Below are 16,102 nucleotides of genomic sequence, written 5' to 3'. Positions count from 1 at the left end.
AAACGTGACCCCTAGGGCTCCTCTTGGGGGAAATTCCCTTGAGCAATACTTTTCGCACTTCCGGTTGATTCCGGTCACAAACAAGTCTACTTGAGGGGTTCCCCAAAGGGTGAAGATCTCTTGAAGAACTTCCTGAGCAAGTTCCCACTCGTGGGACACCGTACTGTGCATGCCCAGAGCATCTTGCATTATATTCTCCTCCCCATTCCTTCTTGGATTACCCAATACCAGAGCCGCATTGCCTCTCTGCACAAAGGTAGTGACCCTACACCACCTCTTTTGTTTAGGTAATGCATGGCCACTGTGTTGTCTGTCATTATCAGTAGATTTTTTTCCTCTGACAGATGGCAGAAAAGCCTTCATCGCTAGTCTGATTGCTCTCAGCTCCAAAAGGTTGATGTGTAGTTTGCACTCCGTTGGAGACCACCGACCGCTGATTGTCAGATCGTTGGCATGAGCTCCCCACCCCATGAGTGAGGCGTCCATCACTACTGTAATCTCCAGCCATGGTTGCCAAAAATGTTCTCCTTTTAGGATGTTCTCTGTGCAAGTCAACTACAGAAGATCCTGCCGAACCTTGTTCGGAATCTGAAGGCGATCCGTCATTTGACCTGAGAACTGGGACCATTGAGTCTTTAGAGCTCATTGAAGGGATCTCATCCTCAGGCGTGCTTCTGGCACTAGGAAAATGCAGGATGCCATGAGGCCAAGCAACCTTAAGAAGTCGTAGGCCTGGAGATTTTGGGCATTTTGGAATTTGGAAACCATCTGAAGAATGTCTTGAGCCCTTGACTTGGGAGGCGAGCTCTTTCCCAAGGATGTGTCTAATACAGCCCCTATGTACTGGAGCTGTTGGGAAGGTGTCATGTGTAACTTCTTGAAATTGAGGGAGAAGCCCAGTCTGTGGAGGAAGTGGCAGGTGACTATCAGATGATCCAGGGCTTGTTCGGCAGAACGTGCCCTGATCAACCAATCATCCAGGTAGGGTAGATGTGAATCCCCCCCTCTCTTGAGGTGCGCTGCCACCACTACCATTAACTTGGTGAAGACCCTCGGGCGGAGGTCAACCCGAATGGCAGGACTCGAAACTGATAGTGCAAGTCGCCAACTACGAGCCTCAGGTATTTTCTGTGCTTGAGATGGATTGGCACATGAAAATAAGCATCCTGGAGGTCCAATGACACCAACCAATCCTGAAGTTGAAGGGCCTGAAGGATATGAAAAGAGTGACCATCTTGAACGTGTCCTTCCTGAGGAGCTTGTTCAAGCCTCTAAGTCCAAGATGGGTCTCAGTCCTCCGTCCTTTTTGGTAATCAAAATACATGGGGAGTACCATCCCTTGTTCCTCTCCGCTACAGGTACTGCTTCTATAGCACCTTTCTCCAGCAGGGTTAAGACCTCCTGCTGTAGGACCGGGTCTGGAAACTTCAAAAGTGTCTCCCTGGTGGATTGCTTTGAGGTTATGTTAGAAAAGAAAGGCAGTAACATTGGGCTATTATTTCTAGAGCCTAAACATCTGAGGTAATGGCTCGCCATTCTTGCAGATGTTGCGACAGCCTGCCTCCCACAGCTGTCTTGTGATTCAAGTCCTCAAAAGATGCAAGTCCTCAAAGTGGTTTTGTGGCGGTTGCTGCGGTGGTTGATGGTAAAGAGGCTGCAGCTGGGGCTAGCTTTGCACGTTTTCCTCGTCCACCACAAGTGTCTTTTTTCTGGCCTCTTTGACTGGCCATTCCTCTCGCCTTTCCATATGAAGAGTAGTAACGATAGGATCGTCCCCTCCAAGATTGACCTGATGCACGAAAAGGCTGAGGTTGCCTAATAGCAGCTCCAAAAGATTTGGCAGCCACTTTTGAGGTCTGCAACCTCTCAAGGCTCTCGTCAGCCTTGTTGCCAAAAAGGTGAGACCCCGTCAAAGGGCAGGTTCAAAAGACGGTTTTGCACGTCTGGTGCGAAACCAGACTTCACAACCACTCAAATCTGCACATTACCGTGCTAGTGGCCATGGACCTGCTCACACTATCTGCAGTGTCCAATCCAGACTGAAGGGATTCCTGCATGGCCTCCTTTCCATCTCCAACAATGGCTAGGAATCCTTCCCTTTCCTCCCCTTCTGGTATGTGCTCTGCCGCCATTGCAATGCACTCCCACAGAGTACGAAAATGTTACCAAAGCACATGTGGAGTTGCCGATCAGAACGCCATACTCCCAGCTGAAAATACCTTACGCGCCCAACCATCCACATGCTTGTCGTTCCTGTCCGGAGGGATGGAAGGGTACGCCACCTTATTTGAAGCTGTGGCTGCCTGGACCACCAGACTCTCAGGAGTAGGGTGTTTGGACAGATAGCCAGGGTCGCTACTGGAAGGGCAGTATTTTGAAGCGAGGGACTTAGTCACAGGAGGAATTGAGTCCGGGGTCTCCCAATTTTTGGCCACCCTATTTTGTAAGTCTACATGGAAGGGTAAAATCGGATCTTCAGTGGGGCCATGATCCAATATATCAGTCAGATCATCCTGGATGAACCGAGTTGGTGGTCTAGCCCATCCTAAATAATCGACCACCTTTGTCATTAGCTGCCTGTATGAGGGACTGGCATGTTCCCCTGGTTCTGGCCTGCCAAAATCTGTCTCATGTGACTTGCATTATGCAAGGTTTTCACCAGATCTCTCATTCTGCTTTCCTCCAAAATCAGGCATTCGGGGACATTTGGGGTGCCATACTCTAGGCCGAAAGGAACATCCTCCTCCCAGACCTCTCTTGTTCTTTAAAAATTGAAGTTAAGGATTTAAAATATTCTTTCCTTGGTAGAGGTTTATCATTTTTTTTCTGGAGGAGGTGTAGCAGTAGAGACTGAAGGCTTTACATTCTTTGCAGCTTTTTCTTTTGCTACTATTTTGACCGTTTCTGGCTGATGTGGAATCTTTGAAACATTTGGTGCAGAGGGCTTCGGGGTCGACGTCGACAAGGGTGTTGATGGCGCTGACAAAATAGTAGTCGTCGACGGAGCTGGCTCGAGGGTATCGAGGCGCTCTTCGAAGGCTCACCCTTCAAGGTGTGTCGGGTTACGAACGGCAACGGTGACCTTGAGCAGTCGACTAGACTCGAGCAATCTTTTTCGCTCAGGGTCCTGGAGGGTTCCCGATCCTTTCTGCTTTGATCACCCAGGCTCGAGGGCGCGCGAGAGTCGGAACGGTAACGCTCCCGGCCGGCTTCCAAGTAAGGCGCGGACCGAGGCTTAGCCTTTTCAAAAACCTCCATTTTAATTCTAAATGCTTCCCATTCTTCGGAGGAAGAATGTTTTGTGGGGCATTTCATTCTCTTGGGGGATTCGTCCGAGGACGAGGTGGAAGGGGACCGGTGGCGTCTTTTTTTGGACTTTTTTTCGTCGAAGGCTAAGAGTCTTGTGAACCACTTCGGGACCTAGACTGATGCTTTTGCCTTTTGCGTCGAGGAGATTTCTCCTCAGGGGACCTCAACTCAATGCTTGAGGCTTTTCGGTCGGGTTTTCGACCTACCTGCAGTTTTCCCTTCCTCTCTCGCAAGGCCTTCCCCGCCATTTCCTTACACTTCGTACAGGCCTCCATGTCGTGGCCTTCACTGAGGCACCACAGACATTCTCGGTGCGGATCCGTGATGGACAATTTGGAACCGCAGGATTTACACTTTTTGAACCCCGATCGCGTAATGACCCGTCCATGGGGACGGTGATCAAAACCAAAGTGTTAGGGAGATGTATCAGTTTTATGCTTAATCCTCCTCTCCCAGTGAGATCTCCAGCACTTTTTGCTGGACTTCTGGACCTTTTTCTTGTTCTGAATGAGGGGAGCACAGGAAAGAACGCAGCTGCATTTTCTTCAACCACCCTAAGGTACTATGGGCTCAAGATAGAACTTACCTCAGGCCGAATATTCGCTACAGTGTGACTAGCATGAGTTACAAGGTGTTTGGGTGTCCACCCATACTCTGGCCCAGGTGTAACAACTTGTGCTGTTCTATTGAGTCCTTTGCAGGGTGCTTACAAATTGTGTTATCTTACTGAAGTATTTTATGTAACTAAAGTATCCTGAGGAACATTACCTTTTCTGCTTCCAGATACATTTTGCTCCCCTTATACACCGACTTTGCTGAACTCCTGATTAGTTAGGGATTGGACTGCTAAAGCATTAGGAGCCTTCATAAGTGTTGCTAGAAAGGAGCCTTGATAAGTGTTGCTAGAATGTAAATCACTGCTAATCGTGTTGAATACCCCTCCCTTTCCTTCCTACAGACTTTGTCTGTGTGACTGTGTACATTAATAAAACTGTCATTTCACTGTAACAAAAGCTGGTGCGGGCCAATACTATTTAAACAGTGGAATTGTCATTACTGTCATTTTTCTCAACAATTGTATGCACAAACAACGACTATTGTAGCAGTCACCTATGAAAAGTATTGTTGATATTTTCTATGTGTGTTGGTTAGTCTAAAATAGTATTACCACCGTTGAATGGTGTATATCAAATAAATGTCTATTTTATTATAACTTCCAGTCTGTAAGAGTTTCTTTGGGCTATTGTATTGACTGGGTTCTTTGTACTTACCCACAGCTCACATCCTCCTCATAAGATAAGTCTGGCTGCTCTACCTTTCTACCAATCTTTTGGATAGTACAGACTTATACTATGAGTTGGGGACCTGTATACCAAGGGATAGTTTTATAGAGTCTTGCCTCCAGGTGGACTTTAGGAAAACTCCCCTAACACAAAGTTTAGTTGCGAAAGTCCTATAGGATTTCCAACTCAAGTGTGCCACCTTGGGTTCTTTCAGGGAACAGGACTCGGTTCGCAAACTGTCAGTAAGTTACAAAACACACTGTAAAAAATTAACACACCACCAGCCTGTGCTATAACCAAGGTAACTTGGAAAGGCGGAAGGTCTCATCAATTAACGGCTTAAGGAATCCCAATAGCACACATCAGAGTTGCACCACCACCCGAGACACTCCAGGACTCACACTACTGGGACAAAAGGAAATATGAGGAGCACCCCTGTCCTTGGTATCCATAAGGGCCACTTGGATAGCACATCAAAGTAGAATTTGAGCTTTCATGGAGACCCACAGTAGAGGATTCCCTTTCAGAAAAAATAAGTCCAGGTTCTTTCCAAAAAGCCAGGAATCATCAAGGGGGACTAACACAGTTAGAGTTAACAAAAGAACAGTCAAAAAGGACTTTGACCTAAAACATGTCCTTTATAACATCTGTGCAACCTAGCTCAAAGGTATTTCAGGAACAAGACCAAAGCTGATTGTCCAGCTTGAGCTTTGTGGAATAGGGAAAAGGAGGACAGCTTAGCAATGATTCCAAAGCCATGCAGTAAGACTAAAACGAACAGAGAAAAGTGTATCTGGCATAGGGCTGGGAACAGGAAATGTAGTTAATTTAAAAGGACCAGGCGAACTGAAGAGTTGAAGCTGCAGAATAGTGGTGTCATATCTGCAACTGTGCAGCAAATAGTAGGTTAAGGCCAACAATACTCATTTTGCTATGGTCCTAAAAGTAGCCAGCCACTAGTTGTGATGATTGTGGGAGAGGGGATTTGTGGCAGTGGTGGTGTGCATGCAAGAAATACATTAGAACAGTAGTTTTGTGTTGGTCGGATTGTGATGTATCGAGTGTGTGATCTCAAAGCCATTGTCTTTATACTAACACACCACAATTGACAGCAAAACAAATTAAAATGTATTTCAAAGATATCATAAAACTCTGAAATGAGTCCCATCCAATATAAAAATGGATCTGATGCTCGTAATTTGTCAGGAAAATACATCTCTCTGGCCAGTGAATGTGTGAGCTAAACAGGGCCACCAATGCTTGATTAAAAACACAGATTTATTTGTGGCATTTGACATGTGTCATTCATTTGCATCTTCACCACTGAAACTGGTGGGTCTTTATCCTTAAAAATTGTCCTGAAATAAACAATTCTCCGACACCTTTTTCAAGAAATTAATGAAGTGCTGCGTCATGGACCCTTGGTGTCATTTTAGGGCCATCAGTAGATGTATACAGGAATAATGGAGAGGTGTTTTACTCACACCGCCTCTCCCATTCTATTGGGAATGGAAACACCTCCAATATTGGAAGGACCCTCCTGTGCCTTGATTAGGAGGAACAATTGAAAAAGAGCAAACCATGTACTGGCATCCAAAGATCCAAATCTGCTTCTCAATGTGAGTGTGAGATTTCTCTCCTGTTAGGAGGGTTTCAACTTGCTTCCAATCAAATGCAGGGTGCTTTAACAGGGACCCTTCCCGACCTGGGGCAGAAGGCCAACCATTGTGTAAAACAGAGCCAGTCCTAACCCAGAGGCTGGGTGAGTGAGTTTGGTGGGCCTCAGTCCTTGAATCCTCTGAATGTGCCTCAACAGCTAGGACCACTACCACTTTCAAACCTCCAATGTCATGTAATCTCAATTCTAGCTCGAGTGAGCCTTTCTTTATTTCAGAACTACCTGGACCATTACACACTGCCACACCCAAAAAGCCCAGCAGACGACTTTGGAAAATCAATGACCCCATGCAGATTCTGACATTCCAAAGCCTGTCATAGAAGAAGAGCATTGGTCACCACAGCCTAAATGCAGAGAAACACCAGCCTGACATCCCTCCAAGAAAACACGACTATTCAAAAGGTGAACAGGGCTAAGAGGGGTTTTTGTAGCATTGCATTACGATGACCAAACTCCAGGGTTAGACAGCTTTAGATGGGTCCATAGTGTCAGCTGAAACAAAGGACCAATGGGTGGGGGGTGGAGGACAGAGAAAGGGGGAGAGGGAGAGAGAGAAGGGGGAGACAATGACGTGGGGGAAGAGAGAGAAGGGGAGAGAGAGAGAGAGAAGGGGGAGAGAGAGAGAGAGAAGGAGAGAGAGAGAGAAGGAGAGAGAGAGAGAGATGGAGAGATGGAGAGAGGAAGAGGGAAGAGGGAAGAGGAGGGAAGGGGATGGGAGAGGGAGAGATAGGGGAAGGGGATGGGAGAGGGAGAGATGGGGTGAGGGACAGAGAAAGAAGAAAAGCCACACAGGTCCTAGTGCCAGAGTGCCTATGAACAAATTGCTCCTACATGATAGGTATTACAGTCTTGAGTGAGGTTTGATTTGAGCAAGACGTTGAGTAAGGAGCTGGCAGATTTTCAACGCAGCAGCATCACTCACCTTCGCCCTTGAAGATGTAGCTACGCCTCCCCCGCTGCCAGGTCATGTGCTCGAAGCCCAGAAGGGTGGTGTCCACGCGGAGATTAGCCCCCCGTTTCCACACCCGGTAAACATCACTGGGGCACACCTTGGAGACCAGTGGAACTGAGGAGTAGGCGAAGAAGAGGGAAGAACAGGAGAAAGAAGAAAGAGGGGTGGCATTAATTTTATTAATTTTACTGTGCATTTTTAAGGCGCTTATACATCAAGTAAATTGTGTTTCAAAGCACCCACAGGGCAACAGGGGGGGGGGGGGTATGAGGATAAAGAACAAATACAAAAGTGAAAGATAGAGGCGGACCTACTAGGCATTACGAGCATTCGGAACGTGCAAGCGCATTGAGATTAATAGCAAGACAGATGAAAGTAACAAAAAGAGTGGAAACAGACATAGAAAAAGGAGAATAAGCTGACAGAGGTTTGGCAAAGATTGAAAAATAGGGAGACGGGAAAAAGAGAAGGTAACGACACAAAGCGTGGAGAAGAAATGACATTTTTTTCTATTTACGTTTGTGTCCCTTTTATAGAATTTAGCCACCACTGAATTGTATGGGGAGTGTCGTGCAGTGCAATGAGAAATTCATTTGAAATCAAGGGGGCTGAGGCAGTGCAAGGCAAGGGGCACTAGTAGTCAAGGGTCAGGTGGTGGTGGGCAAGGAGCAGTGATAACTGAATGCAGTGATGGCCAAGAAGCAAAGCTAAATGGGATACATCACTAGTTGTGAGGAATAGTGTTGCCAATAGCATAGCTCACAATTTGTCTCAATAGTAACAAAGTGTGACCATATTTCAATTGGACAATGTTTACTGCACTGGCTTCATGGTGCTGAGAGTCCACACTACAGCTTGTAAGGGGAAGGCAATTAAGCAGGGGGTATGGAAACAGGGGGAGTACTGACATAAAAAAGGCGGCTATTTAAACCTGCAGGGCATCGTAATAATAATAATAATAATTTAGCTTATTATTACCCACGGTGTGTGGAACTCATTTATCGACCTCAGAAGGGTGGAAGGCTGAGTTTGGCCCTGCCGGGATTCGAACCTGCGTCAGCAGGCTCTGCACAGATGTCAAAGCAAGCACTCCATTCACTGTGCTATCGGACCGGCTATTATAATGTAATGGCAGTTACATTATATTTCTACCATTCTGATGTCAGAACTGTATCAATATCAGGTCTTCCAACATTCAGGACAGATTGATCTCCTCACCCTTGACACTGCCAACAAGTGGGACGCAGTATATTTCAGACCTACCCCAGCTTGTAAACTCCCATTTCATCTCCACGTAGAAGTCTGGAGCCTAGAAAACAAACACATCTGTGTCAGGCTTGTATAGTACACACTACAGTATTAAGAACTTCTGCTTTCAGGTGCAAACCTGAGGTCAGGCTGAAATGGAGAGGCTTCAGGTGCACACGTACCTTTCGCAAAGTGCTGAGGAGATCCGGGATTCCCGCCAGGCGTTCGGTGGCTCGCTGGTAATCCCGGTACTGCAAAATCAGCTGCACTATTTCTGGGTCTCCCGTACTGACTGCTTCCTGCAAAACTGAAGCGGAGAGATGAGGAGGACATGTTATAGAGGAGAGAGGCAGTTGAACGGGAGGAGAAAAGCAGGAAGGCAGAAGGAGTAGATCATGGGAGGAAGGCAGAGTGGGGGAGCAGAAAGAAGGAAGAGATGAATACATCAAAACTAGATAAAAGGGAGAAAAAGAACATGGAATAAAGTCAGAGGCAGGGTTCACAAGGATGAGATGAGGAAAGGGGAATGGAGGAAGGGGAGCAGCATAAATGAATGCAGGGAAGGAAACATGAATAAAATGGGATGGTCAAACATAGCTGAGAAACATAAGGAGTGAAGGAAAGAGGAAGATACAAGTGAAAAGCACAAGTGAACAATGAAAGGAAGAGAAAATAATGAGAGAAAAACGATAAAGGAGGAAAGGTAGGAAGAAAGCAAGCACTATGTATTAATTTTTATTGCATTATTTGATTACATGTAATTCTTTCTATTGAATAATAAAAATGCGGTATGTATTTGGTTTACTCTCTTTGGAAGCTTGGTTCCAATGGAGAGTATTAACGATGATGAGGAAGATCTACGCATCATTAAAACAGTCTCTCTACAATAGCCTACTTGTCGACCTGCAATGGCCGCAAAAATCCTCAGTTTTAATTATTTTTGATGTTTTTACTACTAAGAGTTTGGAGAGTTGTGGGAAGTCGCAAGAGGAACTGATCTCAAATCCCTTAGGAGTCAAGAAAAGGCTAAAGGAAATGGACTGGATAAATACAATAAGTAAGGTGCGCAGCTCTAAGTATCATTCCATACTGTCCCCGGTGGAAAAATCTCTTGCCCAAAAACTCGATATTAGTTCTTTTGACCTCGCTTGAATTTGCTTCCTACTGGCGACATATTCACGTACAGGGGAGTTGCTAGGTCTGGAAAAGACCCGGGGCTAAGCTGATGTCGGAACTGTTGGGACTGGGGGCTAGCTAGTCTTTTGGCTGTAGCTCCTGAGATTCTATCCGGGGCTACAACCAAAAGATCAGGGGCTATAGCCCCCTTAGCCCCCCCCCTAGCAACGCCCCTGTTCACGTAATAAAAATCGTAGCATAACCAATGCAATGTGTTCCGTTTGCTAGGATCCGGCAGCAATTCAAACACTAAAGCATATTCCAGGGTATTGCCCAATGCTCAGAGAAAGTAGAACTCGATATCTGGATCACTTCTTTTTTCTTAGAGAGGATATTTCACATGATATTATATGGAACAGATTGACGGTGTGGCATGACGTGTTTTTAACTATGGAAGTCATTTGTTGTCCGACTACTCTGGGCCTTACCAAAAAATGATGTTCAGCTATGTGGGTTCTAGCCTGTTCATGGATTAGATCTAGACAGAATAAGAATGTACGTCATTTGCACATAAGCACTTTATAAAATCATCATGTTTTATCGTATTATGATTAGAATGTTACATGTTGTAGGGAATGTAAAGTTTGTTATATTTGTCTCATTTTAATTATTGTGATGTTGGATGAATTTATGGATGTATTATTGTAATTTTGAAAGATCAATATTTTTTTGATCATAACACAATAACAAATATTTTTTTAATTCAAAATATCTTTGTAGATGCAGACTGTGCAACGCGAAGACTCTATTTCATCTGGTTATTAACTGCCCAGAGCTTATGCCTCACAGGATTTTGAATTTGGGTCCATTTACATTCTTTTTCTTTCTCTCACTCTCTGGTATTCTCAATGGCCCCGTGGGACAGACTCATGTCGAGTTCCCCACTTGCTCTTACTCTAGCGCTGGTAAGATTTCCGATAAAAAATCTTTTCGGAATTCAACAGGGTGACGGAACAAGGAGAACAAGATTTATGCAGAATGACGTATGAATAGGTAATCTAGTGTTAACAATTGTGCCTTAAAGATTGGATTAGGTATATGTTTATACTGCATTTAAATGAATTTAATAATTCATACTTTTAACTGATGACTTTACTATGAAGTTTATGAGGATTAGGTGAATGTTTTATGTTTTGTACTTAACTATTTTTTGAATTTACATTAATTCAAGTTCTGTACCAAAAGGCTTTGTTTTTAAGAAATATTGTCTACTCATTAATTGTGTGTAATGTACTCTGCTGTGGTTTACAGTGTGGTTTTTATTTGGATTGTAACCTATACATATATATTAATGTGAATTGTGTAAAGTACCATGTGTACTACAAACACAAAGTAAAAGTTAAAAAAATGCCTTCACACTGACATTTCATGTAATTAAATGTTTAACAGTGCCAAATGATGAGAGAAAGCATGCCATGTTGTAGTTTACTGAATAGTAAATTAGCTAATACTAAGGAGCATGTGTTTTTAGGATACAATGTAAAAGAGAACATACACAATTATAGAGCTTGAATTTTAATATTCTATAAGGAAATGATACACAAGGTTATTACAAATCGGGGTGTGGCTAGATGGCTACATGAGCGGACGGGATCTTGAGGAGCTCCCATAGATCCGTCACAGATCCTTGGAAAAACTAAGTTGCCAGAGAAAAAAGCAATGGCGGCAGCGCAGCCAAAGATGTGGGAATGTCTGGTGCTTGCATCGAGCGACCAAGAGGCTGATCAGCGGCAGGCTGGAGAAACCACAGCCACAGAAAAGCAGCCGGGCGTCCGGGATTGGGAGACGGGCAAGATGGCGGGCCGAGGACAAAGGGCCATAAACTGTCCGCAGTGTCGCGGCCGGGTACGCAAGCTGGTGCAACCGTGCTTGAGCTTGCTGAGGCTTTGTGCGAGGTGTGGAGACCAGCCCGTGAGCAGCATAAGGGCCTGGCCGGGGAAAGCCTGTCGGACCAAGTGATGGACACCGTGGCCCGAGCCGAAGATAGGAGCGACATCAGTTGGGCCTCATCAGTGAGGAGTAGCTTGGGTCTCTAGGCCCAGTAGGCACGGGACCCACTTCTGGGCATACCCATCCCACTCGGGCCCCCTACATAGCGCAGCATCCGTAGCAACTTAGCAGCCGCTGCTGCCGAACACAGGCTGGAGAAAGGGGAAACCTGAGCGCCCTGGCCCGAGGATCACCGGAGCTAGAGACATCTACTAGGTGCCATGGCCCCCATGCAAATACCCAGGCAAAGTAGATAGATTCAAGCCGCCTGGACGAGGTCCGGGTTCTGTAGGACCCCGCTACAAACTGAACGGGGCAGAACAAGCAGCTCACTCCTGGACATATGCTGTGCTCCAGAGAGCACACAGAAGGTAGCCTGTGCCGGCACAGGGTTCGACAAAGGCGTTAAAGGCACTACTGCGAGCCAAGTGGTTGAGGGGTCCTGTCGAGTCCCGGAGCAGAAGTATGGAAAACCAGCGAATGCGCCCGACCACCAGTGACTGAGTGAACTACAGGGTAAGCCTGTGGAATAATACTGAGTTGGACCAGGCACGTGAGAGGACACAGCCCATTCCAGGAGCGCAGTAGGCAGTAGGCACATACCCCCCAACACGGTCGTAGTGGGCCCTGAACATCAGGAACAGTCCGACACTACGCAGACCTTCAAGTGAAAAAGGTTGCTGGGCTGGCCCACACCTAGTGAGTGCAGCACGATGTCTAACAAAATTGTGAGACCGAAGAGCAAGAAGCCCACGCTGGATGACTATGTCAAGACATCGCCTGGGGCAGAGGGGGCCAGGAGTAAGGACAAACCTACCACCGGGATCGCAGAGGCTCCGGGTACAATCCAGGAGGTGCTGGCTGCGATTGCGGACCTGAAAGTTGCCTGGGAGACTAAATTGGGGCTGGCCATGAACAAACTAAAAGTAGCACTGGACCTTAAGGTCGGGGCAGTCCAGGAAGAGGTGAACCTACTTAGACAAGATGCGAGAACACCGGCGGAGCGCACCGGAATCCTGGAAAAGGAGATGGCCCCGAATACAACGGGTAGGGAGGGGGAGGGAAAGAGTTGTGTGCAGTGGGGGTGTAGTTGGGGGAGGGAGGGAAGGGGAAGGCGAAGTTATGGGGGTTGGGAAGGAAGTGAGCCAGACACAGAGTCTTCAGGAACGACATGAGAAGCGGAGGGGAGAGGCAGCACACCAAGTCAATGGAGTCAGATAACCTCAGAGTTGTGACCTGGAACGTGCAGGGCCTCAATAGTTACCTAAAACGTAATAAAGTAATGATGTACCTGAAGAGGAGGAGGAGGATTGATATAGCCTTACTTCAGGAAACCCACCTCACCAAAGAGAAACTGGAGGTGGTTAGGAAAAAATGGAAGGGGAGTGTCACGGGAGCCACATACTCCGCATATGCAAGAGGGGTGGTAATATGGGTGGCACCGCATGTGCCGTTTTAGCTGCTCCAGTCGACGACAGACCCGGAAGGTAGAATGGTGGTGGCGGAGGGACTCTTGGAGAACAGAGAAGTGAACATCATAAATTTATATGCCCCTAACCATGTTACCGCAGCTTACTTTAGGTCTTTATATAGTAAAATTAGCCCCCTATTAGGCGGCGCGATATTGTGGGGAGGTGATTTTAATTGCACCCTGAAACCCGGGATGGATAGGTCAGATAGTAAGGTAGAAAAACCCACCCCAGCAGCCAAAGCGTTTGGGACACTGTTGAGAGACCTCAAGCTTGAGGATGTGTGGAGACGGTTGCACCCAACAGACATGCAATCCTTGCATTACGTGGCGCCGCACGACCTGCATACTAGGCTGGATTATGTGTTTGCTGCCACCGAAATAGCGGGAGAAATGGTGGGCGCAGAATGTAAAGCCAGAGTGCTTTCGGACCATCCACCTTTGGTCGTGGAGTGGCGGCACCATCCCCGTAGGGCGCGAATCCCGACGTGGAGGCTCAGAGCTGAGGCCCTACAGGACCCAGGATTCCGAGAGGACCTAAGGGAGGCCATCATAGAATATTTCGACATGAATACCGGCAGTGTGCAATCAATGGGAACAGTATGGGAGGCATTCAAGGTGGTGGTGCGTGGGGTGGCTATATCAAAATCCAAGGGCCTCCAAGGGGTATAGAACGAGAGTTGCAGGAAACAGAGTTAGAGGACTTGATGCGAAGTGGGGGGGGACCACCCGGGAAGACAGTGCTAAGACAAAGGAGTTACAAAAGGCTAGCAGAGAGCTCTGGGATAGGTTATGTAAGCTGAATTATAAGAAATATATAGAAAAGCAACATGCGGGTGGAGACAAGCCGGGCAGACTGCTGGCCTGGTTATACAGAAATGAGACACACCGATCCGTGATTAGAGAAGTCAGGGATGCGGAAGGCCAGATCCGCAATACCCAGGAAGGTGTGAAAGAAGAGTTCCTCAGATATTACAAACGCTTGTATGAAGACGCAGGTGGAGACATGGGTCAAGAAATTCTGGAAACATTAGAAGATATAGGACTGCCCACCTTAGACAACTTGGAACGAGCAGACTTAGAGGCCCCAATCACCTCAGATGAGCTGGAGACAGTGATCCAACATCTGCCCACGTGTAAAGCGCCTGGGTCGGACGGGTTACCCAGCAAATTCTATAAAGCGTACAGGCAGGAGTTACTCCAGCCGCTGCTGGCCATGCTTAATGAGGCCTACGAACAGGGGGGAGTTGCCAGAATCCCTTCGAGAAGCAGTGATCATCCCGCTCTTGAAACCAGGCAAGCCAAATGCGGACTGTGGGTCCTACAGGCCCCTATTGATGCTTAAACAAGATAGCAAAATACTCACAATGGTGCTCGCCAACAGGCTTAAGCGAGTAATTGGCAAATTGATACACCCAGACCAAACAGGCTACGTCCCCTGCAGAAACATCAAGGATAATCACAGGAGGCTACATTATATTATTGATCAAACTGAGAAAGACCCGGGTGAGTTGGCCATTGTGTCGCTGGATGCGGTCAAAGCCTTCAACTCAGTGAGGTGGCCATGGTTGATGGCGACCCTGAAAGGGTACGGGATAGGGCTGGGGTACATTAGATGGGCCAAGATGTTATACAGCTCCCCGATAGCTAGGGCTATAATCGGCGCCATAATCTCAGACAAATGGCAACGTAGCAGGGGGACTAGACAGGGATGCCCCTGGTCGCCCATGCTATATACTATTGCGTTGGAGCCGTTAGCAATTTGCCTTCGGCAACAATACGGTGAGGTGGGGATTCGTACGACAGGAAGCACACACCTGATATCACTTTATGCCGATGACATGCTCCTCTACCTGCGCTTCCCGGAAGAGAACCTGCAATATTTGTTGGAGGTCATGGATCGCTACGCCACCCTCTCGGGTATATCGGTAAACCCCGGGAAGTCCAGCGTGTTCCCCATGGGGAGATACAAGAGTATTCCACCAGAAAAACTGCCCATTCTGCAGATACCCTGGCAGACTGAGACGTTTCGATACCTAGGCATAAATATATACCACAAGATAGAGGTAGAGCACAAACACAACACGGAGAAAGCAGTTGCAGGTATCAAAAATAGCATGGAGTTTTGGTCCAGATTGCCTCTTGCCATGATGGGAAGAGCAGCGTTGCTCAAGATGGTGGTTTTACCCAGACTGCTACACTTTTTTGTAAATGTCCTGTACTTGATCCCCAGGCGTTTCTTTGTCAGACTTCATGGCCTGTGCAGGGGCTTCATATGGCACAATTCCAGGAACAGGGTGGCCCTTTGGAAATTACCAAACCCATGTGATAAGGGGAGCATAAATCTGCCGAATTTTGAATTGTATTACTTGGCGGGACAGCTACTATATGTACCTAGGTGGCTGTCCGAAGAGGAATCAGAGGAAGCCAGGCTTTTGCAGGGTGATCCTGCCCCATACGTCCTAAAAGAGACAGTGTGGCTGCACAAAACGAAAGTGTCAGAGATGGGGAGACTGTTGGTGCTGGGCTGGGAGGTCTGGCGTAGAGCATGGAGAACTGTGGGTGACCCGGACCCGCTCTCTCATCAGGTCCTGTTGGTGGTGTTATGTGGGGGAGACTCCCAACTGATTAAAGGGGTCCGCAGATACTGAGAACCGGTGGCAGGAGGGGGAGGCATTAGGATTTCAGAGATTACTGGAGGAGACCGGGGTGCATAAAGGCCAATATATTACTTATTCCAAGATTATGAAACGGGTAAGGGAAAGATGACCCGAGACAGTACTTGCAGAAGAACCTGATGCCACCATAGAAATTATGTACAATGTCTCAGAGGGCGGGCATGAAACATCTCGGATATATGAGCTTTTGAGTACGAAGGCGGGGAAGGAGCTGCTTCAGCTGAGGCATGACTGGGAGGAGGAGGTGGGGATCCCATGACAGATGGACAATGGGATAGAGCCCAAAGGTAGCACAAGAAGGTGTCCCGGAATGCGAGACTC

The 16,102-nt window shown here is 47.1% G+C and overlaps 1 protein-coding gene across 1 annotated transcript in view; it reads right to left on the bottom strand.

Annotated features, from left to right (window-relative positions):
* The window catches only part of ANKRD13D (ankyrin repeat domain 13D), a 455,050-nt gene that overhangs the window by 323,287 nt on the left and 115,661 nt on the right, over positions 1 to 16,102 (bottom strand). Inside the window, exons 3-5 of the mRNA XM_069628948.1 lie at positions 8,653 to 8,777; positions 8,486 to 8,531; positions 7,193 to 7,336 (exon numbers count right to left, since the gene is read on the bottom strand). Coding sequence (XP_069485049.1) covers positions 7,193 to 7,336; positions 8,486 to 8,531; positions 8,653 to 8,777 — 315 coding nt within the window. The remainder of the gene's footprint in view (positions 1 to 7,192; positions 7,337 to 8,485; positions 8,532 to 8,652; positions 8,778 to 16,102) is intronic.

The sequence above is a fragment of the Ambystoma mexicanum genome, chromosome 12, assembly GCF_040938575.1.
Source record: "Ambystoma mexicanum isolate Mex_15411 chromosome 12, UKY_AmexF1_1, whole genome shotgun sequence".
In the NCBI taxonomy this organism is placed as follows: Eukaryota; Metazoa; Chordata; class Amphibia; order Caudata; family Ambystomatidae; genus Ambystoma; species Ambystoma mexicanum.
Note: the sequence above shows the minus strand (reverse complement) of the source record. Positions and strands in the feature narration are given on the sequence as shown.